Below are 27,882 nucleotides of genomic sequence, written 5' to 3'. Positions count from 1 at the left end.
GTTGACCTCCCTAGTGGTTTGAGTATAGTCCATTCCTGCAACGTAATAATCAGGGATGAACACACTGAGTCAGTTACAGCTAGATCCTAACCTGGGTAATGCATATGATTAGTTATGTTCCTTGGTTTTACTGCTATACATCCACTTGGTGTGCTGATTATATTGTTTTAGAAAGCCGTTTTTTTCTATTAAATCTGCACGTCAGACAATAACGCCTTACCATATTGTAGTTTGGGGGTTTATTAACCTTGTATTGTTCTCTTCGTCTATGCATTGAATGAGGACAAAGGCATCTTGGAGGGCTCACTGAGTGAAATTTGAATTCATTCATTGTCTGGGCATTCTTTGCTGTATCATGGTGAAGTTTGTTGCCTGACATACAGTGGGGCATATAAGTATCTGGTCCGCTCTACAGAAGTCCAGCTACCACAGTTCTCCCACTTGAAAATATATGAGAGGCCTGTAATTGTCAACATAAGTAAACCTCAACCAGAGACAGAATGTAGGAGGGGAAAGAAAATGACATAGTTTTTTTTTAGAGTTTTTATTTGCAAATCATGGTGCAAAATACGTTTTTGATCAATATTAAAAGTTCACCTCAATACTTTTCCATGTACACTTTGTTGGCAATAACGGATGCTTTCTGTAACTCTTCACAAGCTTTTTAGACACTGTTGCTGGTATTTTGGCCCATTCTTCAACGCAGATTTACTCTAGAGAAGTGTTGTTTTGGGTCTGTCGTTGGGCAACACGGACTTGCAACTCCCTCCACAGATTTGCAATAGGGTGGGCACCTGGAGACTGGCTAGGCCACCCCAGGACCTTCAAATAATTCTAACCACACCACTCCTTTGTTGCCTTGGCTGTGTTTGGGCTCATTGTTATGCTGAACGATTTAGCCCAGTCTGGTCTTCAATGTCTTTGCTGCTGGAAGGAAAGGTTCTCGATACATGGCTCTTCTTGATCCCCTTTGCACAAAAACAGCCCCAAAGCATGAGGTTTCCAACCCCATGCTTCACGGTGGGTATGATGTTCTTCAAAACTAATTCAGTGTTCTTTCTCCTCCAAAGATGAGAACCTGTGTTTCACCCCTCCACCTATCCATTATCTGCTTATCCTCAGTAGGGTCACGGGGGTGGTGGAGCCTATCCCAGCTGTCCTCGGGCAGTGGGAAGGGGACACTCTGAACTGGTTGCCAGCCAGTTGCAGGGCACACAGTGACAGACAAATCACTCGTTCATTCACACCTAGGGAGAATTTGAACCGGCCAATTAACCTGACATGCATAGAAGGATACCGGCATGCCCATAGGAAACCCACGCACTCTACACATGAACGCTCGTAGCTGAATTTGAACCCATGACCTCAGAAATGAGCCACGCACGTGTTAATAACTCAGCGGTCGTGCCGCCCTGCGGTTCACCCAAAAAGTGATATTTTGGTTTTATCTTACCATAACACATTCTTCCATTCCTCCAAATGTTCTCTAGCGAACCGGAGGCGGACATAAACGTAGACTTTCTTCAGCAGGAAGACATGTATAGCAGTGCAGGATTTGAGTCCATGGTGGGACATTGTGTTACTGATAGTAGCCTTTGACACTGTGGTCCCAACCTTCTCTAGGTCATTCCCTAGGTCCCCCCATGTGGTCCTGTAATTTTTGCTCACTGTTTGTGTTATTATCGCTGGTCTTGTACGTCTTCCATATAATTGGTTCTACCGTTGATTTAGATTTCACCAAGCATTTTACCTATTGCAGATTCAGTCTTCCCTGCCTGGTGCAGGTCTACAATTTTGTCTTTTGTGTTCATTGACAGCTCTTTGGTCTTAGCCATAATAGAGCTGCAAGTCTGACTGACTAATGTTGTGGACAGGTGTCTTGTAGTCCCTGAATGCAGATAACAAGTGGCGTCTCATTCGACCTCGTCAGAAGTTAGACATCTTTGACAGCCAGAAATATTGCTTGTTTGTAGATGGCCAAATACTTATTTGGAAATAAAATCTTTGAAAATCAAACAATCATTATTATTATTATTATTATTATTATTATTATTTCTGCTATGTTTGAGGTTTTTCCCATGTTGTCAATCCCAGGCCCCTCCAATATTTCCAAGTAGGAGAACTTGCACAATTGGCCGTTGACTAAATATTTTTTTGCCTCACTGTAATGTACATTCACGCTTTCAGAGAGTGCGAACAGCATGTATTTTCCAACAGGGAATTGTCTGACTTGACAATAACACTGTTGCTTAGAATGCGCTGTTGTGTCACAATAACATAAAAAAAACTGTGATCATCATTCATAGATTAGGTGGTAGGGTCAATCACATTCTACAGACCAACATTTCATCAGCGCATTTACTCAAGAAAAAAAATCCTATCCTGAATAAGTCATTTGGTGAGCCTCTCCAGACAAACAAAGTCCATCCTGTTATGTAAGTTGACCTCTTCATTGTTCTCTCGATACACATATTTTAAACTTAAAGGTGGGGTGCGTTGATTAAGGTGTCTCTAATATCCTTTTTAGAATGCTGTCCATGCCCAACTGTGTTAAAAAAATCCTTTATTTTTCATTACCCTTACCTGTTTTTTTCTCACTTTTATCAAAGCTGTTCGGGGAGGAACACATTAGGTCTGAAGAGAGGGACGTGGGAAACTGCTGGCGAGTAGGGGTGAGACTGGGCCTTTAAAAAGTCCAGCCTGACCCGGACCATGGGTGTGAGAGCCTGACTCAGCCTGAGCCCAACCAATTAACTTGATTTGAGAGACCAAGCCAGAAGCAAACCCACATTTTCTTATTTTATTCGTCAGGATAATTTAATCTGCAAACGGTAATCCATGTTAAAATCTTTGAAAAAGTAGAGGTTATTTTTTTATTGTTAATTAAACGTTCTGCTCCATGAACTACCATTAGCGCTAGGCTAACATTTTTTTCGATAACAAGGCATGTTTTTTGTTTAAATATGGGAAGAATATAGTTTTTCTTGCTGTGTATTTAGTTTTACAGTAAACTTCAAATAGAATCTGATCAAACAGCTTAAAACTCTTCCAGAAGGCAGGATTACACGAATTTTACTTGTCAAATCTGTGCAATCAGGGAAGTAGGGAACTTGTGAATGGTGTGTGTCATTCTGCTTAATCATCACTCTTTTTGGGTATAATGTTTTTAGTGTCTCCCATTGAAAATTGTGGGACTGCGGTGGGTGGACAGTCTTGGTGGGTCCAGGGACTTACCCAGGGGCCTGTCTGGGGGTATGCCCGGGGCGTGCCCCAAGAATGGGACAACATTTTTTTTCTTTTTTTTCGCATATAAAGATTGTTATACGACTTTCACAATTTGAAATTACAAAAAATACATAAGGTATGGGAAAAAAGGTATAAGTTGACAGGTATGTTATTGTACAGTGCAACCTATTGGTGATGGATATTCCGGTTCTTTTTGGAGAACCGGCTCTTTAACCTCAGCTCCCAAACGTCTCTTAATGTTTAATTGTTGCTTTAACCGATATATTATCAATTATTATGTATCATTATGCATGAAACTAATGAATAAAGAATCTATTATCTTGCTATATTATACTAGCCTTTTTTATACCAAGCAACATGGCGTCCCTGAAAAACAATAAATAAAAATCAGAAACATTAACTCTTCAGTGCTATGAAATACGTTTATAAACAAGAACTTTTAATTTTTTACAGTTCTACTTCTAAACAATGTTGACAGAAAAAACACACAACCTCTGAAAAACACAGAAAAATAACGTCTCTAGTCCCTTCTAAATATTGGCATTTAGGAAACTAAAATACTAAGCTTTAAAGGACTGATTCAGATTCCTCTGCCAGTGAAAGAAAATGCACGATTTTTGGAGGCATTCATATAATTAAAATAAGTCCGAATAAGGATCTTTTTGTCCTCTGTGTTGCGATACCTCTTGAACCCTTCTTGTGCTCACTGTTCTGCTGCACCAGCCCCCCCACCCACCCAACCTTTCCTTTCTCTTCTCAGCGACACGCCAGGGTATTTATATGGTTTGGGGAACACTCGTTTTTAAAAATCCAGAAAAGTTACAATTACAAAAAAACAGTGCACAAAAATACAAATGATGAAAATCAAAATTTAAAACAACACTTTTTATTTTTATCAAAAACCATTGAAGCAAAAACTGACACACAGATATTGTCTGCTACACTCTAATTCGGTTAAAATCTCGTCTCCTCTTGTTTCGTCGAGTGACTCCCAGTTTGATAAACAAGTGGCTGTGGAATTGTAAAAATCACATCTGGGCTTCAGCAGCGGCGTACCCTTCAAAGTGGGCACATGCATCTTTAAGAGTGCTTGTTTTCGTGCCAGTTGTCTGCCGTCCGACTTGTTTAGCAAGCAGGGGATGACTGCGCCTTCAGCAAAAGACGCAACAAAAACATCTGCCCCGTTCACCTGCTGCCCTCCATCTCGCTTCTCGTCTGGCACGCTGCTAGCGCGTCAAAAGGCGTCTAGGTAATGAGAAGCACTTGGCCGCCGCCATGAGCATATGCTCCACCATTTGATGTCATGCAGAGTCGTGAGGAGCAGACAGAAACGAGAGCGAGTCTGTGAGGTGATGCTGAATTCAGCCTTGGAGAGATGGCTATGATAATACGTGACACACACTCAACCGGAAAGGAAATCATTTGCCTATTTCACTTTAAGGAAGTAGAAGTTATTTTATTTTTTGTAATGCATCTGTTCCTTTTCGCAACTACCTGGCAGAAAGACATGGGTTTGTGTCTGAGGGAATTGTTTTTCTCCCCACTAAGAAAAACATCCAGTCAAAGGCTTTGGAGCTGTGAGCAAGCTCGCCTTCCAGTTCATTTCACAGGTGTTGATGGCCTTGTTCGCTCACACCAAACATAACATCATTTTTTTCCTTTTTTCTTTTATGGACTTTTATGTTTTGTTCATTGGGGAAAGAAAAATCCTCTAGGGATTCTATCTTGTACCGAGCCTCCTTCTTTTTCAAATATTTTGAACTTTTTCCCCCCTTTTTTTCCTTACACGTGTAATTCCGGGAGAATTTTAAGCAACCTTTGAGAGAGTATTAAACAAAAATCCTGCCCGACATATGAGGGGAGAAAAAACATGTTACGACAGCTAATTTTAATCAGCATACAGACCTGATCCTGTGTTCTTGTGTTGTTGTTTTAATCGCATTGCATCTCTCGTTATTGACGTGGATGGATTGTGTTATGAGTGCACTGGAGGAAAGAGGTCTAAATGTAGTGGAAGCTATAGATCTTGTTGTTGATAGGAATGAGTGGGGAGATGTTGTAAAAGGATAGTGGGATGTTTGCACGTGTTCTAAGGGATGGGCAGGACACCTGAATGATGCGGCAGGGGTAAACCAGTGAAAGCTGTCGAGTGTCTTGTGTCACCCTGACCCAAGTGACATGGACGCTTTTTTTGCGTCCCGTTTCATCTGGAAGGATGAAAGCATGACCAACTTGGGCGGCCAGGTGTTTAACTAGTTTGGGTGTTTTGGCAATTGGGTTGGCCATTGTCAGATTTTTCATGTTTTTTGCGACTTTTTCCTTTTTTCTTTTCTTCGTTTTTGTGAATGTGCTTGTCTTGCTGCAGGTCACCCCTTTCGAGGTATATGATCCGGGTAGATAGATAGCGTCTCACATGCTCACAGGATACGCGGCGGGGAAGCTTTAAAGGAATTTTATAATTATTTTATTTATATTATTACTGTACTTTAAGTTCAATTACTATTTAAACGTGCTTTCAGTGGGCAGAAAGATGTTTTTATAGCTATTTCGAGTGAACCTGGATGTTCGCGTATTTAATTGCTTTACAGGAATTATTAGCTTAAGAGATGAGCAGTTTTGGATACAAGCACAAGCCACTAATACTCTAAATAGCAGTATCAGCATTGATCTAAAAATTAGATTATACTATGAAAATTTTATGAACTGATTTTAATTGGGAATGAATGAATGAATGAATGAACAGGTGGGTGAGCAAATGAATTAATTTATTTATTTATTGTTCAGTGTTTTCTTTCCTCATTCTTCCCTTTTTTTGCACTTGGATACTTCTTTGATATGGTTTGAATCAAAATACCAACATGTTTCTGATTGAGCGAATTTTAAAACCTTATAGTCAAGTCAAGTCAAGTCAAATTTATTTATACAGCCCTTACTCACAAAAATGTCTCAAAGGACTGCACCGGATTACAATGACACAATTACCTGATCTTAAACCAGCATGCGGACAAGGAACAACTCAAAAACCTCAGCGTGAGGAAAAAGAGAAACCTTGAGAAGGCAAGCACGGGGATAACATGCAAACTCCATGCAGAAGGTTGGTTGCTGATTTTGATCCCATGACCTCAGAACTGTGCTGCGGACGCGCTAACCAATGCCGACCCCACTGGCTCTTATTAAGTGTTATTCTTTACTAATTAGAAAGACAAGTTATAAATATGGCTTTTATTATTTTGATAAACAGAGCAAATCCAGTTGCCATCCTTCCTGTGCAGAGTTTGCATGTCCTCCCCGTGCTTGCGTGGGTTTACTCTGGTTTCCTCCCACATTCCCAAAACATGCATGTCAGGTTAATTTGTTGATCCAAATTGTCACTAGGTAACCCGCAACCGTCTGGCAACTAGTTCAGGGTGTCCCCTGCCCACTGCCCAGGGACAGCTGGGATGTGCACCAGCACTCCCGTGACCCTAGTGAGGATAAGCAGTACAGATAATGGACGGATGGATTCAATAGACTGAATTATTACGATTTATTTATGGGTCATTGAATTTAATTCACCGCTTTGCTTTCTGCTAATGTTTCTGTGGGCATCCCCCCCATGTTTCTGTCCTAGTCATGTTCTGTTGAAGTGAGTTTGTTGCCCATTTTATTCATTAAATCTTTTTTTTTTTTTTTGATCCAACCTCTGCCTTCAACCCTTAACTCCACCGTACCGCAGTCCTCATCCATGGTCTGAAAAGGGTTTCTCAGAGTAGAGAATTAAATATTCCACATTTTCAAGGCAGCACTAAATGCTATGCTTAATTTTTAAAATTGTTTACTCAGCGTCGGAAGCAGCATTTTGATAGAATGCAATGTGGTTAGTCGTAAATGGTCAATACATTCATTATTTTTATTGCTGCTCTTACTGCCATCTCTCTGATCATTATATCAATAAATGGATGTACACGTTGATTAAAACAAGCACCAAAAGGCTTCAATGCAGGCAGTGCGGATAACTGATTTTTATTTCCTGCAAATGGCCCCCTCGACACCGATGCTGGGGGATCTTTTTACTTTTAATGCGAGCCTTGGCTTTTATAATGGTTAGGATGAACTAGATTCCACTTCTTAAATTGTTGATATAAGATCACTGTCGATAATCCCCTCATGAGCCTGCATAAGTGATGCCCAATTGCTATTTCAAGGTGTAATAACTAGTTTTTGGCGCAATACTGAAAGAAAGTTATAAGACAGCTACTAGTTACTCCTTTCAAAATGTAATTAGGTTAACCTCAGATTTCCCTTTTCCACCAGGGTGTCAGGGTGCCACGTCGTCTGGTGTGTCTTGGGCAAGTAGAGCCTTGTGGCGCCCATCAATCCCCGGGCCGATTTTTCGGGGGTTGGGGTTTGCTCCCCCAAATGAAATAGGTAGTACTGGTTTTCATGGTTACATGTAGCAGGAGAAGTCTCATGATCTGACTCAGATTCAGAACCTTCATCATCTGGTCGCCGTTGTTTTTCATTGTAAAGAGTCATCCTGCTCTTCAAACATGGGCTGGAAACCCAAAAGTAGCGTGTTTACCACCTAAGACTGCTTCAAAATATATTGAAAGAAACATGTACACCATTCTGTAGATGCAGTAAAGCCTTCATTTATTCGGGCTTCAGCAATCTTGAGTTCTAGAATTAACTTTGCAGAGACACTCCCTATCTGTATTGATTTTGCCTTCAGACGATTCACATATTTACTTCTTCATTTCTAGGTCCTGCTCAAGAATTTTTTTTCTCCAGCCGCGGTGTATTGCAAAAATGATTTTATAAATAAACTGGCTAAAATTCAGCACACTTTTACTGTAAATTTTGAGCCCCATTAATTGAATTGTTGTTCTTCCTGTATGAACCACGCCCCATTCCAACACATTGCCTACCATTTGTTACTGAAGACACAATCCATTTCTCATATAAACTGACATCCGATTTGAGAATTTTGTCTTACAGTTGTAAACAAGGCTGAGAAGAAAGTATCATTGTGACAAAAAATTCAGTGTCCTCATATTCTGTGCTTGAGACAGCGTCACCATAACAGTAATTGAATGTACCGTATTTTCCGCACTATAGGGCGCACCGGGTTATAGGGCGCACCCCCAAAAAATAGTTTTTGGTCCTATATCTTCCATAGATAAGGCGCACCGGATTATAAGGTGCTACAATGGAAACGTCGACAAAACAGTCAGATGATTCAGTCAAACTGATTACCCCCTTAACATTCCCAAAGCTTGCAAAGAAGCAAATACGTGTCGAGGACACGTGCGGATGCGGTGTCCGTACGATGTCACTTAAATCCGTCATTTCAAATATCATTCGGAAGGTTAAAGTCTTGGAATTCAAGAAATGCCAACCATTCCTTAATTTCTATTTTCTTTTTCGCTCGCAACTTTACTGTGCATATGACAATAAACACTTGGAATTGAGTTTAATTCACTCAACTCATCACAGCAACATCAAGATCGTTCTAAAACAAGATACCGGGAAAATATAAAGCCGCATAACTCACCTAAGTTCTCACGTTCAATAATGATACGCAATCATGGTCTTCTTACAACCGTGAATGTAAGTAAATCCAGGAGAGTAAAATATGTACAAATACAGACTAATGAAACATGTTTCTTTATGGCGTACTTTAGCAAGCTTTCTATTCAGTCATCTTTTTCAGCCAATTGCAGGGTTTGTTTTGGCCCTCTAGCGTATCCGAGGCTCCGAATAACTTCAGCCAATAGCGATCGATGTAACGGATGATTGCCACATCTTTTTTGGCCAATTGCAGGGTTTGTTTTGGCCCTCTAGCGTATCCGAGGCTCCGAATAACTTCAGCCAATAGCGATCGATTTAACGGATGATTGACACATCTTTTTCGGCCAATTGCAGGGTTTGTTTTGGCCCTCTAGCGTATCCAAGGCTCCGAATAACTTCAGCCAATAGCGATCGATTTAACGGATGATTGACACATCTTTTTCGGCCAATTGCAGGGTTTGTTTTGGCCCTCTAGCCAATCCGAGGCTCTGAATAACTTTAGCCAATAGCGATCGATTCAAATGATGATTGACACATTGGTTAGCCAATGAAACGCCGGTATATAAATCCCAGCATACACCGCGGACTACTCCACGTTCGGGGGAAAATCGAGTCGGCGGCTGATGCGTAAGTTGCGAGACCTTGCGAATTTAATATTGAGCCATATATAAGGCGCACGGTATTATAAGGCGCATGGTCAGCTTTTGAAAAAAATTAAGACTTTTAGGTGCGCCTTATAGTGCGGAAAATACGGCACTTAGAATATTTAAACAACATGTCGATGATGATAATGTGCCGTTACATCATGTGCGACGGAGTGACACCTACTGATAAGGGGATGCTGTCAGCCTGTCACTAATGATCCTCGGTTAGTAAGTAGCCGAGTAACTCGCAATATTGTAATGCAGTTGAGTTACAACATTTTACCAGTAACGCTTTCCAGTACTCAATACAGCACAAAGTAATTGCGCTCCAGGAATGGGTCGGTCCCAGCACTGGTAAAGACCTCATGTTGTTCCTTTAATGACCTCATCACTAGTTCTCAATGCTTCAACTCAAATCAGCAGGCAGCCGCTGCGGTTGGCGGCAGCAGCCTTTTTCAGGCCCAGATTTGAAACTCCTTGTGCCAGACTGCTAATGATCACAGTGCTGATACGCTGAACTCAGACACGTTTGCCCCGAGCTGTGTGTTCGAACTACTGTGCGTATCGTGTCTGAGATGTTGAGTATATTCTTGTTACTGATTGGCTGTCAGTGATGCGATTGATGTGATTCCGCTCCATTTTCAAAGGAAACGGCGCAAATGAACGAGTGCCTTCACTCGCTTTGCGTCTTCCGCAACACCAAGAAAAGATTTTCGACTGTCCTGTCTGGTTTAGTAAATACTGATTTCAGCAATTTAAAAGCACAATTAAAACATGGTATATTGATTAAAGCAGAAGTCATTCCACAGTTAGAGGGAGTCCTAGTGGTATTCATGAACAAAACAAATTTGAATCATAAGCATAAGCAGGATTTTTATGAAATACTCATCTCATCTCATCTCATCTCATTAGCTGCACAGGGACAGACAACTCGCTCGCTCATTCACACCTAGGGACAATTTGGACCGGCCAATCCACCTGAAATGCATGTCTTTGGAATGTGGGAGGAAACCCACGCAAGCACGGGGAGAACATACAAACTCCGCACAGTAAGTCCGGTAGCTGGATTTGAACCCACACAGGAGGTTCCCAAGACCTTAGAACTGTGCCGCACACGCGCTAACCACTGTGCCGCCGTGCTGCCCTTATGAAATACTCATCGGTCGAAAATTTCCCATAACATGATGCTCAACTCAAAAGAGCTGACATGATCATCTGCCATCTTGCTGTTTCAGGTACCTCTGAAGACCAAAAACGTTGTTAAAGAGAAGGGGAAATAAATAGAAGAAGAATGGTGCGGTTTGGTAATTTTGAGTCTCTGTAGTTTGTATTCTTCCTTTTCCTCTGTAGCACTCGTTTTCGATTGCACTATTTATAGTACAGCAACATTTACAGTGCCCCGTTTACAGTGCCCCGTTAAGTGTATAAATGACAAAGATACTGAATAGTTAATTACAAAAAGAAAGTTGTGATGAACCATGTAAGAAAATAATGAGGCCTTTCAATTTGAAATTTAATAGGAAATTAAAATCCAAAACATAGTTTCCTTTGTCCGCACTTAATTATAAAAAATAACAGTGATTGAATACACAGCATTTTATTTTTTTAAATGTAGGCAGGCTACTTATTGTAAATGTAAAAGAAAGTTTGGAGTCATTTTTGTGTGGAAGATGGCATTCCCACATTTGATTCAATCAAGCATTTACAGAACACGAATATTGCATTGCAATATAAAAAGTAAAAACTCCTTAGCAAATTCGTAAGCAGGGAGCTTGTCTTGTTTTTCCAACAAACATTGTTGTCATTCGTTTTAATAAGTAGTCACTCATTAGGATAGAATAGAATAGAATAGAATAGAATAGAATAGAATAGAATAGAATAGAATAGAATAGAATAGAATAGAATAGAATTGAATAGAAAAGAAGAGAAGAGAATACAAATCTTCTTTTTTGTCATTAATATCAATGTGGTTAAACACATTGTATGCAACAAGATTAAACATAGCATTTCAAGGTAAACAAGACTTTTCAACATAAAACACTGTCGTAATACAAAGGAAAAACTATTTACAATGTAGTTCTTAAAGACTGGCCCAAGTTATAATTATAGTGCAATTAAAATAGAGTGTGTCCTAAAAGTAGTGCAATGAAAAGTCCTGCAATAACATATGCAGCAACCAAATATGTTGCACAGTTTTGCACACTTAGGGTGGTTATGGACCGGGCAAAGATAATGTTTTTGAGCCTTTTTGTAATTGTGTTAAGGGGCCTGTAGCGCCTACCAATATCTCATCATCTCATCTCATCAGCTGCACCGCTTATCCTCAGTAGGGTCGCGGGGGTGCTGGAGCCCATCCCAGCAATCATCGGGCAGTGGGCAGGGGACACCCTGAACTGGTTGGCCGCCAATCGCAGGGCACACGGGGACAGACAACTCACTCGCTCAGTGACACTTAGGGACAATTTGGACTGGCCAATTCACCTGAAATGCATGTCTTTGGAATGTGGGAGGAAACCGGAGTGCCTGGAGGAAACCCACGCAAGCACGGGGAGAACATACAAACTCCGCACAGTAAGGCCGGGAGCTGAATTTGAACCCACGCAGGAGGTTCCCACGACCTCAGAACTGTGCCGCACACGCGCTAACCACTGCGCCGCCGTGCTGCCCGCCTACCAATATGATATTACCAAATGTTTTATGCCATAAAAACAAAATTTGATCTCCTATCTTCACTTTCAGCCATTGGCAAAACTCTTTCAGATACAACTAAGACTTACGGCAGTCTCTGGACACGTCTCTGAAAGTTGCATTCATTTCGTCACGTTTGCCATTCTTGTTGTTGAATGACATGACCTTCCTGTCACATGAATGCAGCGGGGTCACAATGATGGAACGCGCAGCGACGGGACACTTTACAAAGCGATTTACAACCTCCTGCATCCCTCTGGCCCACTCACTGCAAAAGCCAGGCACCGCCTTCACTAGACACTGCCATCAAGCTTGTCTCACGAAGCCGTTCATCTGTTGAATGGGGAAGCACAGCAGACAGCGCCGATATGTCACATCACCTCCGCCCTCCAGGCACCCTCGTGCAGAAAATAGCTGACTTCAGCAAAAGCAACACTGGCTGAGCTGAGTGGCGCCTGTAGAGACCCCATTCCTACCTACAACCCCTAGCAAAGCGTATGGAATCACCAGTCTTGGGCAAGCCCTCACTCGGACATTTTATTCTGTAGAAAGAACTCAGATCACAAAGATGAAAAAGTCGTGAGTCATTCCAAAGTGCGACATATTAAAATTCACAAACACTAAAGGAAATTAAGAAAAAAACATTGCGCCGGTCAGTAAATTACTTTTATAGAGCAAGTGCAGGGAAATGAATATGGAATCACTCCACTCTGAAGAAAAAATGGAATAGATGCATTTTGACTAGAAAAGAAGGACAGACCCAATCAATTTCCTTTCCTTAATTGGACACCTAGCTTGGATTTAGTCTGCTTGTTAGTCAGCAGTTAAAACAGTGCAGTTATCACAACTTGGTGGGCTCCTGAACTAAGTGGATTGGGAAGAATCATGGCAGGCCATAACATTGACTGGATGCGTCTTTCTCCGAGGAATGCTTTCACAATTTTTGCTCTGTGGCATGATGCATCTTGGAAAACAAGTTCATTATCACCAAACATTTTTTTCAATTGAAGGAACAAGTAAGCTGTCCAAAATGTCAATGTAAACTATGCAGCCCCATATCATTAAGGACTGTGGAAATTTGGATGTTTTCTTTTGGCAGTCACTTTGTAAATCTAACCGGAACGGTACCAAACAAAAGTCCCGGCATCATCTTGTCCCAATGCAGATTCGTGACTCATCACTGAACAGTCCACGATTGCCCTTCCTTAGCCCATTGCAGTCTTGTTCTTTTGTGTTTAAGCGTCAACGATGGTTTCCTTTCAGCTTTCTCATATTAAGATCAAGTTTCCTTTGATTTTGCACAGTTCTGTCACATACATTGACTCTAACTTCCTCCCATTTCCTCTTCATTTGTCATGTTGTGCCTTTTGTGTTTTCAAGACATATGGCCTTCTTTGTTTGTCTTGACGCCTACATTTCTTCCTTGGTCTACCAGTACGCTTGACTTCAACAACCTTTCCATGCTGTTTGTACTTGGTCCAAATATTCGATACTGCTGACTGTGAACAGCCCTCATCTTTATCAACCATACGAGTCGAGTTAACTTCTTCAAGAAGTTTGACGATACTGTCTTTGGTCTCTCTTGTTGTAGCCATGATTCTTGCCAATCCACTTAGTCCAGGAGCCTTCCAAGTTGTGATAACTGCACTGTATTTAATTGCTGACTTGAGCAGACTTAATCTAAGCCAGGTGCCCAATTAAAAAAAGGAAATTGACTGGGTGTGTCCTTATTTTCTACTCAAAATGCACTGATTCCATATTATTTTCCTCAGAATTTAGTGATTCCATATTTATTTCCCTGCACTTGCTCTAGAAATGTAACATTTGCTGACCATTGAAATGTTTTTTATTAATTTATTTTAGTGTTTGTGAATGACAATATGTGGCACTTTGGAATGACATTACAATTGTTTCGTGTTTGTGAGTTTTTTCTACAGAATAAAATGTCTGAGTGAGGGCTTGCCGGAGACTGGTGATTCCATACTTTTTGCTAGGGGTGATACATTATCAAGGGATCACCAACAGGTTGCATGTGCAATGTTGACCCAAAACATCAGTGGTAGCCATATGAGTTTGAATGGAGGGAAAAAGATTTGTATGTTGAGTTATTTTTAGAATCGCAATTTACAAAAACAATATTTCCAGTTGTTGTGTTTGCGAGTGCAAAAATCTAAATTTTAAAAAACACAATATTTTTGCTTTTCCAAAAGACCAAAGGAGCGACTACAAGCCATTACAATAACTGACTGGACCAAGGACAGCATTAGGAATACCCTCGTTTACGGTGTCCATTTCATATATGGTATGTAATTGTGGCGATCCGGTTTAGATAATTGCTGAATGCCTTAGTAAGTCATCAGTGTCCGGGAAAAGTCTTTGCTACCAATACCTACAATGAACTTTGCTACGACTGGTGCCAGCTAGTAGATAAGTCATGCAAAACATACAACTTGCGGGCCAGATCCAGCACGTTGAATGATTTTATTCTGCCCGCCATAAATTCCCAAGTATGTCAAAAAGTAGCGAGTCTCTAGGTCAGAGGTCTTTAACCTTTTTAAGCTGAGAGCTTCTTTATGTTATAATTAGCACAAAGGGCAACCAGTTTGATATGCATCTCTAAAATAACAACTTATCACATTATTACTAGGTTCTTATTACATTAGTACCAGATTCACTATTTGAAGTAGGGCTGGATAGACTCAGTCAACCACAAAAAATAATATTTAACTAGAAAATCACAATGACCCAGTACTGGTGAGCAATTTTCAGAACAGGTCGGCGAACACCTCAGATGTCCTCAGTGGGCTCACTGCTGCGGACGGGCACAACATTAGGGACCCCTGCTTTAGGTAATTTCTTCTAAAATGTATACGTTTTTAAATTAATCAAAACAAAATGCTCTCTCCACTCAATAGAAGGCAGTGTTGAGTTGGTGTGTTGGTTCAAGTGTAAAACTGGGCTGGGCTTCCCTTTCTCCGACTTAAAAAAAAAAAAATCCATCCATCATTGTTTTTTGTTTCTCTTTCTTTGTGTTGCGTGGTGGAGGATCTGTGTATTCAATCACAAAGGTCCGCATGATCTTTGTGTTGCGCCGATTAAAATAAGGTTTTTTGTTGTTGTTGACTTACTAAAATAAGGCTGCTATCTTGCGTGTTCATACTTTGTGCTTATTTGAAATGCTGCTATCTGCAATCCACGATCTTTTTCTGTAAATGGGTAAAAACTGACATGAATTCCATGAGTCTGCCTCAACAATGTGTGACCAGCTTGGCTTCGTCAATCTTGTTTACACAGGAAGCGGTCTATAGTGAGTGAGCATAACATTAAATGTGCATTTCCATAGAGAGAGACCCTACCGCTGATTGTATTTGTTTTGCTGAAGGTATCAGATCCAAAAGCAATTATGATTTTCTTTTCTTTCTCCAAGAAGCACTGTTTGCACCAATGTCTGTTCAGCTTTTGTTAACATAAGAGGATAACTTTATTTACAGAAATGCTTGCATGGTATTTGATTTCAGGGAAAATAATTGTCTTACTGAAATCAACTCAAAAGCTGATTATGTTTTTAATGCATGCATGCATTATTTGAAGCACTTATCCTTATGAGGTTGCGTGATAATAAATCCTGGTTGTATCCTATGGAGGACGGATCCTGTCGTATGTCAAAAATGGATACGTATATATCTGCACGAGGAATCTCAAAAACCATTTCTGCATAAGGAATCTAACACACCATTTCTGTTAAAAAACTCCTTCCCCATTTCACTCTATGGAGTAGCTTGAACAGCTCCAAAAGAAGATTTGCAGTCGGAATTCAAGAACAATGCCAGCTTTGACTTTGTGGAGAGTGCAAGGTCGTTTCCCAAGGATGCTTTATTTCCTTTTTCTTTTTGAAGACAGCACTTAGAGGGTAAATGGGAGAAAAACCTTTGACAAGATTCTTCAGCAGACGTCCTAAGGAATCTGTCTGCTGTTCTTCCTAAATCCAAGTAGACTATTTGTACCTCATTAACAGGCTCATTGAGTGCCCTTGCAAAATATCCACACCCTTCTCTCCATTGAAACCCAAAAAATGAATCCAGGAAAATGATACCTGTAGACTTCATATAAGTTTTTATATATTGTTGTTTTCACGATTTATTTTTTAATCAAGGGGTATACTTGTTAATAAAATTCCATTATCTGCACCGCTTATCGTGAGTAGGGTCGCGGGATGCTGGAGCCAATCCCAGCCATCTTTGGTCAGGGGACACCCTGAACTTAATGAATTCAAAAAAATAAAAAACATTTAAAAACACAATATTTCAAAATATTTATACTATTAAAAATGACGCATCCTTATGAATTTTCTTGATTAAAACAGAAGCCCAGGGTATTTATTAGTACTGGTGATGGGTGAATAACAAAACCATACCATACTATATTGGTATTCTTGGTGATACTTGTCCTGTTTCTGTACTCGTGACGGTGCCCAAGACCAGCATTAGCTGCTCACGGCAATTTGTAACAACCAGGTACTTTAAATTAGATGTCACATACCACAAACAGACACAGGACCCAATAGCGCTCGTTTTCTCAGTTTTTATTACTAAAGAGGGAGAGCAGGGCTTCCATGATCCGATGGTTGACGGACAAGGGGAGAAGGAGATACGGAAGTGGCACTTCCGTGTCTAGCGAGGAGGGTCGAAGACAGGCGGGAATTACAAGTCGTTAGCCGGGACTGGAGAGCAAGGGCGTGTCAAGTTCGGAAACGTGGTCGGCAACAGGAGGCAGGCAGGTAGCGGGGCAAAATAGATCGGATAATGGGCAGGCAGAACGGGGCAGATTCAGGTCCGGAAACAGGTTGGCAACGAGGATCAGGCAGAGATAAACAGGGCAGGAACAGAGTCTGATGTAAGAGCTTGCCAAGCTGGAAGCAACGGTTCCTATAACGATCTGACGGGGATCTCTTGGAAGTCGGAGGTTTAAAATGAGTAATCAGCCAATCAAATAAACTGTCGCAGGTTCTCTGAATTGCCAATCATGACATTAGAGGAATAGTTAATTTATTCAAGTGAAAAGATTAAATGAAGAAGTATTTTGCCATTGAAAGATACTTGTTTGAACAAATGTGACTTTTGGAGAGAAGGGCAGTTTGTGTATCTGATATAAGTATCTATGATTACTCAAGAGTTGAGATTCAGTTTCAGTGTAAAAGAAATGATGCATGGGACATGATTAATCAGGGCTGACAAATTCACACTGCAAATATACAGGGAGTGCAGAATTATTAGGCAAGTTGTATTTTTGAGGATTAATTTTATTATTGAAAAACAACCATGTTCTTAATGAACCCAAAAGTCTCATTAATATCAAAGCTGAATATTTTGGAAGTTGGAGTGGGGCTTTTTTAGTTTTAGCTATTTTAGGAGGATATCTGTGTGTGCAGGTGACTATTACTGTGCATAATTATTAGGCAACTTAACAAAAAACAAATGTATACCCATTTCAATTATTTATTTTCATCAGGGAAACCAATATAACAGCTCAACATTCACAAATATACATTTCTGACATTCAAAAACAAAACAAAAACAAATCAGTGACCAATATAGCCACCTTTCTTTGCAAGGACACTCAAAAGCCTGCCATCCATGGATTCTGTCAGTGCTTTGATCTGTTCACGATCAACATTGCGTGCAGCAGCAACCACAGCCTCCCAGACACTGTTCAGAGAGGTGTACTGTTTTCCCTCCTTGTAAATCTCACATTTGATGAGGGACCACAGGTTCTCTATGGGGTTCAGATCAGGTGAACAAGGAGGCCATGTCATTAGTTTTTCTTCTTTTAGACCCTTTCTTGCCAGCCACGCTGTGGAGTACTTGGATGCGTGTGATGGAGCGTTGTCCTGCATGAAAATCATGTTTTTCTTGAAGGATGCGGACTTCTTCCTGTACCACTGCTTGAAGAAAGTGTCTTCCAGAAACTGGCAGTAGGACTGGGAGTTGAGCTTGAGTCCATCCTCAACCCGAAAAGGCCCCACAAGCTCATCTTTGATGATACCATCCCATACCAGTACCCCACCTCCACCTTGCTGGCGTCTGAGGCGGACTGGAGCTCTCTGCCCTTTACCGATCCAGCCACGGGCCCATCCATCTGGCCCATCAAGACTCACTCTCATTTCATCAGTCCATAAAACCTTAGAAAAATCCGTCTTGAGATTTTTCTTGGCCCAGTCTTGACGTTTCAGCTTGTGTGTCTTGTTCAGTGGTGGTCGTTTTTCAGCCTTTCTTACCTTGGCCATGTCTCTGAGTATTGCACACCTTGTGCTTTTGGGCACTCCAGTGATGTTGCAGCTCTGAAATATGGCAAAACTGGTGGCAAGTGGCATCTTGGCAGCTGTACGCTTGACTTTTCTCAGTTCACGGGCAGTTATTTTGCGCCTTGGATTTTCTACACGCTTCTTGCGACCCTGTTGACTATTTTGAATGTAACGCTTGATTGTTCGATGATCACGCTTCAGAAGCTTGGCAATTTTAAGAGTGCTGCATCCCTCTGCAAGATATCTCACTATTTTTGACTTTTCAGAGCCTGTCAAGTCCCTCTTCTGACCCATTTTGCCAAAGGAAAGGAAGTTGCCTAATAATTATGCACACCTGATATAGGGTGTTGATGTCATTAGACCACACCCCTTCTCATTACAGAGATGCACATCACCTGATATGCTTAATTGGTAGTAGGCTTTCGAGCCTATACAGCTTGGAGTAAGACAACATGCATAAAGAGGATGATGTGGTCAAAATACTCATTTGCCTAATAATTCTGCACTCCCTGTAGAAGTATAACATATTCTCTTGGCAGATAGTTTTGCGCATTTTAGGAATGAGTGGAGAGGTGTTGTGAAAGGATAGTGGGATGTTTGGACGTGTTCTAAGGGATAGACAGGGCACCTGTATGATGCGGCAGGGGTGAACCAGTGTATGCTGTTGGGCCCTGCTGTTGAACAGAAGAGTGTGTTGTGTCACCCTGACCCCAGTAACATGGCCGCTTTCTTGTGTCCCGTTTTCATGAGGAGGGACGAAAGCATGACCAACTTGGGTGCCGAGGTGCTTAACTTGTTCGGGTGTTTGGGCATTGGGGTGGGCCATGGTCCAAAAATTTTGTTTGTGTTTTTAGCTACTTTTTCCCTTATTTTAATTTTCTTTGTTTTTGTATGTGTTTGTAACCCCCGTTGAGGGATATGACCAGCGTAGTTGGATAGAATAGATTTTTTACAGTGTGGAAATGCAAGCAAAGGAAAAATAAGCCTTAAAATGAGTTAAATGATCTGTTGACAGAATACTCCACAGGTAAAAGATTACCTTTCTCAACGTGAGAAACATGGCTTTTTACTTCAAAATACAGTGCATCTGGAAAGTATTCACAGCGCTTCACTTTTTCCACATTTTGTTATGTTACAGCCTCATTCCAAATTGTGTGAATTAAATCTCTTATCTCAAAATTCTACACAAAATACTCCATTATGACAATGTGAAAAGTTTTTTTTTTTACTTTGCCTTTGCCATGAAGCTCAAAACTGAGCTCAGGTGCATCTTTTTTCCACTGATCATCCTTGAGATCTTTCTACAGCTTAATTGGAGTCCACCTGCAGTAAATTCAGTTGATTGGACATTATTTGGAAAGGCACACAAGTGTCTATAAAAGGTCCCACGGTCGAGTGTGCATGTCAGAGCACAAACACCAAGCATGAAGTCAAAAGAACTGTTTGTAGACCTGCGAGACAGGATTGTCTTTGAGGCACAAATCTGGGGAAGATTACAGAAACATTTCTGCTGCTTTGAAGGTCCCAATGAGCACAGTGGCCTCCATTATTCGTAAATGGAAGACATTTGGAACCACCAGGACTCTTTCTAGAGCTGGCCGGCGTTTTAAGCTGAGCGATCCGGGAAGAAGGGCCTTAGTCAGGGAGGTCACCAAGAACCCGATGGTCACTCTGTCAGAGCTCCAGCGTTCCTCTGTGGAGAGAGGAGAGCCTTCCAGAAGGACAACCATCTCTCCACCAATCAGGCCTGTATGGTAGAGTGGCCAGACAAAAGCCACTCCTTAGTAAAAGGAGCCTAGAAGCCCGTCTGGAATTTGCCAAAAAGCACCTGAATGACTCTCAGACCATGAGAAACGATATTCTCTGGTCTGATGAGACAAAGATTGAACTCTTTGGTGTGAATGCCAGGCGCCATGTTTGGAGAAACCAGGCACTGCTCATCACCAGGCCAAAACCATCCCTACAGTGAAGCATGGTGGTGGCAGCATCATGCTGTGGGGATGTTTTTCAGCAGCAGGAACTGGCAGACTAGTCAGGATAGAGGGAAAAATGAATGCAGCAATATATAGAGATATCCTGGATGAAAACCTGCTCCAGAGCGCTCTTGACCTCAGGCTGGGGCGAAGGTTCATTTTTCAGCAGGACAACGACCCAAAGCACACAGCCAAGATCTCAAAAGATTGGCTTCAGAACCACTCCGTGAATGTCCTGGAGTGGCCCAGCCAGAGTCCAGACTTGAATCTGATCGAACATCCCTGGAGAGATCTGAAAATGGCTGTGCACAAACGTCTCCCATCCAACCTGATTGAGCTTGAGACTTATTGCAAAGAAGAATGGGCAAAACTGCCTAAAGATAGGTGTGCTAAACTTGTGGGATCATATTCAAAAAGACTTGAGGCTGTATTTGCTGCCAAAGGTGGATCAACAAAGTATTATCCAAATGCTGTGAATACTTATGTAAATGTGTTTTCTTAGTTTTCTATTTTTAATAAATTCAAAAAAAGTAAAAAAAAAAAAAACTTTTTCACATTGTCATAATGGAGTATTTTGTGTAGAATTTTGAGATAAGAGATTAAATTAATACAATTTGGAATGAGGCTGTAACATAACAAAATGTGGAAAAAGTGAAGCACTGTGAATACTTTCCGGATGCACTGTATGTCGAACCAGTTTGTATTGGCTCTAAATGCCTCATTACAAAATTCCCACAGAGGTAAAAAAAAAATAAATGTATGTGTGTTTTTTGCTACTTTTTCCCTTTTTTGTTTTCTTTGTTTTTTTGTATGTGTTTGTCTTGCTGTTAGTCACCCTTCTTGAGGGATTTGACCAGGGTAGATAGAAGGTGGATAGAAGTATAATTTCCTTATATTACAATATTGGAAAATATAGTTACTCTTCTTTTCAATCCATAATTACTTTTTCATAAATTTTGCAAAATGAATCTGCGGCAATTAAGAAAAAAAAGGAAAATAACCTTTGATATAAGCAAAATTATTGTTGGTCAACAGAATGAAACCTTCATTTTTTATTTTTACCGTATAATTTTTCATACTTTAAAATGTCTTTCGTGCTCTGTCAAACTACTATTCATATGTACCCAGTCATTATTAATTAATTAAGAAATGGTAAAATAACTTTTGATATAAGTAATAATATCAACAGGACAGAATAATACCTTAATTTTCTATTTTTACCATATCCTTTTTTCAAACTTTAACTTGTATTTTTGTGTTTTGTCAAACTCTTAATTATTATCTAATCATTTTTAATTTCAAAGGGTTATTCTAAAATTATAAAAAAAATAAAAATTGGGTCATTGTTAGTGTTGTGAAAACAAACTGCAGATGTGGAAGAAGAAGTTGTAACTTCTTGACAACGCTTTAAGCATCTGACACTTCCTGGCCACCCACCCAAGTTCAATGGAAACATCAGGATTTTTTTTTTAAAGACACAATGAGAACCATGTTTTGATGAAGGATACAAAAAAACTGTTACTATTTCTCTTGTTTGCATTTGTGACAGCAGTTCTAAACCTCTGTAGGATAAATATAAACATAACATCATCATGGCGGAATCTGCGTTGTGGGTAATCTCGAAAGTGAGCACTGAGAAATCTCCTCTCCGAAATGTCACTTACTGTCACGTCGTGTTCATTCATAGAACACAACAACCTTTAACAGTTAATTGTTCTCTTAAATGCACCGCCATCGCTTCCTGAGAGGCAATTAAACACTTCCCTTTGGTTTTGAACCATTTCATCGACAGGACAACCGGCTTAATATTTATTGCTTCTTGAGCCAAGCTTGAAAAGGCCACAAGGAAGGGAGGGAAATTGATTGTTGCCTCGTTTCTTTTGTGGGGCCGTTTGGCAAAGTCATCATTGGAAAACATGTCTTTTCTTTTTCCATGTCTGTCTACTAAGTGTGTAATCGAGATACCATTGAGCAAACATTTAAAACACTGTTGTCTTTTAACTGGCAAGATTCTAACTGGGATCATTAGAAGAAGAAATTAAAACTCTACTGATGGCATTTTAAGTTGTGTAAAAAAAGCTATGTTATTACTCCATTTCATTTAACATTCTATTTGGGCTATAACAAATACATGTCCATTTCAAAGTTGATGTAATGGTCCTAATGGTTTTTGTTTTGTTTTTGTTGTTATACAGTATATCTATGTTTTTATTTATCAATTTACTTTTTTAAATTGTCTGTTCATACTAAAATAGTTCACGGATCCCTTAACCACCAGTGTTGTTGGGGAACCACCCTGTGTGTGTTTGTGTGTGTGTGTGTGTGTGTGAGTGTGTGTGCGTGTATGTATGTATGTATATATATATATATATATATATATATATATATATATATATATATATATATATATATATATATATATATATATATATATATATATATATATATATATATATATATATATGTGTGTATGTATATCCAAGATCAGAAAATTAATTAGAAAAAATGCTGTATTACATAAAAATATAAATGGCAATCTACCGCTTTAGAAAAAAAAAAATCTAGCTTGAATGTCAACTAAACCCTGGAAAAGAGAGCTTTTATGTTAAGTTTTATTACAGGTTTTTCAATCTACATTCATATTGCAAGAAGCACTTCAGAAGTGTAACCTATTTTGAGATTTCAAGATAGTGGCTCTTTTTGTGGTTAGAAGCCTTTAAGATAGTTAAAGCATTTGTGATTCTTTGTTTTTGTTTATTGCACTTTAGGTGATATTGGAAAGGGAAAACGTAAAGCGTTTTATAGAGCACGTTGAATGATGAGATTGAGCCTACCGTTTGGAGGCTTTTCTTGATGTGCTCGTGCCACTTTTCAATGGAACTTGTTCTTCTGTGTTGTGTACATTACCAAATTCTTTATGCTAAGGTTCAGCGCTGTGCTTTGCAGGCCAGTTGGCGGTGGGGACCTGCGAGATTGTCATGCTCAACAGAGACAGCAGCATTCCTAGGCGTACTATTGCCAGGCAAACGGCCCGCTGCGCCTGCCGAAGAGGCCAGATCGCAGGGACCACGCGGGCCAAGCCGGCATGCGTCGATGGTAAGTGAAGAAACCTCTGCTAAATGTTGACCACCAGTACAGTAAAGATATGTGTTTAGTTTCAGCTTTAGTAAACACTCAAAATCAGGAGAGAAGATATTAATAGATTTTGGAACTCAGATAAAACAATTCCATTCCACATTCTCACCTTTCTCCTGAGCCCCCTCTTTAAGGTTACAAGAAAACAGATCAGGTCTAGGAGGTATATAAATCAAGGAATAGCAACATGATTGTCCAATTGCAACAATTATATAATAGTCAAAACAAGGAAGAAAAGTTTGCAATTAAAGTCAAAAAAAGGAACAATACTAAAAACATAAAAAAAATTCAGGGGCCTGGGCATTACAAATATTAATTATTATTTATATAGTATGCCTTAGCACCACGGCGGCTGAGTAGTTAGCGCGTCTGCAGCACAGTTCTGAGGTCATGAGATCGAGCCTTCCTGTGTGGAGTTTGCATGTTCTCCTCGTGCTTGCGTGGGTTTCCTCCACCTTCCAAAAACATGCATGTCAGGTTAATTGGTCGGTCCAAATTGTCCCTAGGTGTGAATGAGTGACTACTCTGTCTCTGTGTGCTCTGCGACGAGCTGGCAACCAGTTCGGGATGTCCCCTGCCCACTGCCCGAAGACGGCTGGGATGGGCTCCAGCACCCCTGCGACCCTACTGAGGATAAGCGGTGCAGACAATGGATGGATGGATGGATGGATGGATGGATGGAATGGATGGATGGATGGATGGATGGATGGATGGATGGATGGATGGATGGATGGATGGATGGATGGATGGATGGATGGATGGATGGATGGATGGATGAATGGATGGATGGATGGATGGATAGTATGCCTTAAAACCGCCTTTGAATATGGTTTTAGTTGGTTCACCTGTCTTGTCATTTACCAAACACTTATTGGCTAAAATATAATTGTTTTTCACTGTGATTGGATTAATGCGTTTATTGATATTTGAACATTCCTTGTTTCATGGTAAGATTACTTGACAAAAAATTATAATGAAGCGCAATTTTTCATCAGGAGAAACTGAAAATCTCCATTCCTATTGCATCCCTTTAATTCTTTTCTAGTGTATTGTAGTGTTATAGACAATGGTGGTGGCTGTAATATAAAACACTAACCTCTAATTTTATTATTGCGATAATGATTGATCTCTCACCCAATGTTTTACATTTGTTTTACATCCCAGTGCAACTCAGATTTAGATTTTAATTGTCAGTGTCACAGAACAACAATTGTCTATACAGTACATGGAAGTAGGTAAACTGCAAAAGCGTTGTTAAAATAAATACCAATTTTAAAAAAACATGTTAATACAAAGACTGAAGACCAACAAAGATCATGTAATCAGTAATTTTAAAATAATAAACAATGCATTATGCCCAGAGGCCAATGTGAAAATTGTGGGTTTTTTTGAGGGGCAAACTAGAAAACCTTCGAAAAAACTCCTCAGGATTGTCATAATAGTGTAACACCATTGCAGAAAATTTATGTTGACACCAACCTAAACTACAATTAGAAATAAAACAATTAAAAATGCAGCAAAGCAGCCTACAAAAGAAAAACTAGTTGGCCAGTGGGTGTTTTTGTGTGATTCTCATTCGAAATGGGCATTGTGGTTTTGTACAACCTGATGTACAAACTTCAAATGAAAACAAAAAGCAGCTGTTCAATTTTATTAAAATAGTCTGGGCAAAATATGAACAGTTTTTCTTACCTCAGTCTTTCTTTTAGGATTCGTGTTCACTCACATAGAAAATGCTACTTTCCTGCTGGTGTTTCAATGGCCTGTTCCATTGACTCACATTAGCGCCAGACAAGCGATATTAAAAAAAGAAGAAGCGTGTTTTATATTTAAGCTTGCAGTCATTAAAATTATTCTTGTATCCTGTTTAATTCTACAGATGATTCCTACAACGATAAATGAACTTCTCAAAATAGTGTTTCTCAACTGTTCTGACTTAAGGACACACCATATTATAAGCCGTGACCCAAATCAGGAAAAAAATCATTCTTGTACAAAATGAACAACAAACCCGAACATAAAAAGGAAGCCATGACTGATCGAAGACCCCAACTAACTTTCCATTGACTTTTGCAATAATGCTGTAGCTTATTTCAGGTCGATAGCCAGAAAAATTTGCAATTACCTGGAAAACAGTGACTTCATTCAGACTGTACGAGTCCTGAATTTACGCATACTAATCGCTGCCTTTTTGACCACTATCTTACATCAGGTGGCATATGGTGAGCTACATCATCAGAGTTGTTTGTCATCCTTATTATCTCGAAAATTTTTTGAAAGTTTGAATCATTTGGGACTCTGGATTGCAGTTAAACTGTTGCCGTGTCGGTGTCTCTGGTTGCAACACGTTTGTTCCATTTTTTCCATTCTGTTTCATTGTCTTGTAATAGCTGTTTAATCACCTCATCCACATCTGTTTAATAACGCCGCTGTCCGCGCCGCGGAATGAAGCTGGCTGAGGTTTAATGCGCATAGTCTTGTCTGGCTTTTCAGGCGGTATCTGGTGGGACATGAAAGATGGAATTTAACGATGGTCGACACTGTGGTGCTGATTGGATCTCCTGATATCACAACGACATGCACAGCAAGGTCCATTACTTCCGATTACTCTCGGTATCTAATAGTCTCAACGCCACACGCGATCCCATGGACTCCGTCACGTTTCCAGACGTCGTTTCTGCTTAACCGCCTGTGACGCACTGCAGACACCCCCTTTCTGCCGCCGCTAAACACTCAACAGATACTAATTGACTTAGAGAGATCTATGATTAAAGCACTGGGAAATTGATTTTCATTGGTTTCCCGCTGCACTGCACCCGGCGCTCCATTAGCGGCCAGTGCATTAAAGACTGAATCGACTTCATTGAAATGCTCCCTGCGAACAGTGGATGGGACTGAACGTTGCAAAGCTTTTAAGTGGAGTTCTGCTTTTTGTGTGAGAAGGAAATTGGTGGAATTGCTATCAATATCCTCTTTGACCCTTTTGTGTAAAGTATACTCACTTACATTGGCCTCTAATGTGGATTGCCACAGATTGGCTGGTGCCCCTGTGTGTATTTAGCTTTTCTGCCTTAACCTTGTTTATTCGTTGATATTCTTCACTGACCCTTGGAAAATGTTTTTTTTTTGTCTTGGGAATAGCTGGCTCCTAAGAAGAAATTGGTGAGCTGCAAAGAGTTTATTTCTTTTTAACAAATAAGAAGCAGCTTCAATGTGCGGTATACTTTTTAGAGATTTACTTTGTCAACGGGCAACTTTGAGGGTAACAAGCAGCCCAAATATTTGACAGATAAAGCCTGCCCCTCCAACCTACCTTATGAAGTTACATTTGAGAATAGGTTAGTGTGTTACTCTGTGTGTTAGACCCCCAAACTAGTCTAAACAATTAAATAATTTAATGATTTAAAATGTGAGTGTATACTCTGCTACATTATACGATATAGAAGTTGGAGGAAAGGGAAAGGAATACTTACATTCTAAAACTGCCAGCATCACTCAATCAATTCAACCTCAAACAACTTATGTATTTTCAGGCGCATAAGGCGCAGTGTATGTTTAGTCCCAGTTACTTGTGTAGTTGTTGTATTTAACACACACACACACAAGGTGCACTTGATAATAATGAGTGGGCTTAATATTCAGTTTGCACGCCAACACTTACCCTTTAACATTTTGATGGTGTCGTCCACTACGTTCATCATACACCATCAACACACATGAGCGTGCCCGCTTGAAATATTCCAGGAGGAACACAAGTGCGCATATTCAAAAATAGAGAGGGAGCAATGACAAAGACATGAGCAGTCACATTGGCCTAAACCCTATACAATCCACTCTCAAATTGCGGCGTATTTCACCCGAAGCTGCTTTCCACTTTTAGTGAAACTATGGTCTCCATCAGTCATTAATCGCTCCCATGTCACTGCAGCCTCAATTTGAACGTCCGGTTCACACTGAGGTCCAGTGGTCGTAGTTCCTTTGTCAGGCCTCCCGAAACGACAGTAGACTCCCAGTTTATTTGTTTTACCTGTTTTTTTTCACATCGACGGAGATGCCCCGAGGAGGGAAGGGGCCATTAGCCAAATGTCTTTGGCAAACAGCGGCATTATACAATAGCGCTGTCCCCGGACACCGGATGCCATTTTTAGAGATGCTTGAGCTGATAACACATTTGTGATCAAGCGACGTCGAAAAAGTAGCGTATTTTTGCAATCTCACTGCTTCATTAAAATTTTATTGAAGTGATAGACCTTAAAAAAAGACAGCATGCTGATGGAAAAGTACTGTCACCATTACAAAAATGGCGCTAAGGAACGTTGCACTAGCCGACAAAAGCAAACTGCAG

At 40.3% G+C, this 27,882-nt stretch overlaps 1 protein-coding gene across 3 annotated transcripts in view; it reads left to right on the top strand.

The window, feature by feature from the left end:
• Positions 1-27,882, top strand: part of tafa5l (TAFA chemokine like family member 5, like) — a 76,490-nt gene that overhangs the window by 10,223 nt on the left and 38,385 nt on the right. For all 3 annotated transcript variants that reach the window (XM_088331540.1, XM_088331539.1, XM_088331538.1), the window contains exon 2: positions 23,349-23,498. In XM_088331540.1, coding sequence (XP_088187666.1) covers positions 23,349-23,498 — 150 coding nt within the window. The remainder of the gene's footprint in view (positions 1-23,348; positions 23,499-27,882) is intronic.

Source organism: Urocampus carinirostris, chromosome 3 (assembly GCF_059441175.1).
Source record: "Urocampus carinirostris isolate Australia breed hairy pipefish chromosome 3, RoL_Ucar_1.0, whole genome shotgun sequence".
NCBI classification, from domain to species: domain Eukaryota; kingdom Metazoa; phylum Chordata; class Actinopteri; order Syngnathiformes; family Syngnathidae; genus Urocampus; species Urocampus carinirostris.
The sequence above is the reverse complement of the archived record's forward strand: the minus strand, read 5'-3'. Positions and strand labels throughout refer to the sequence as shown.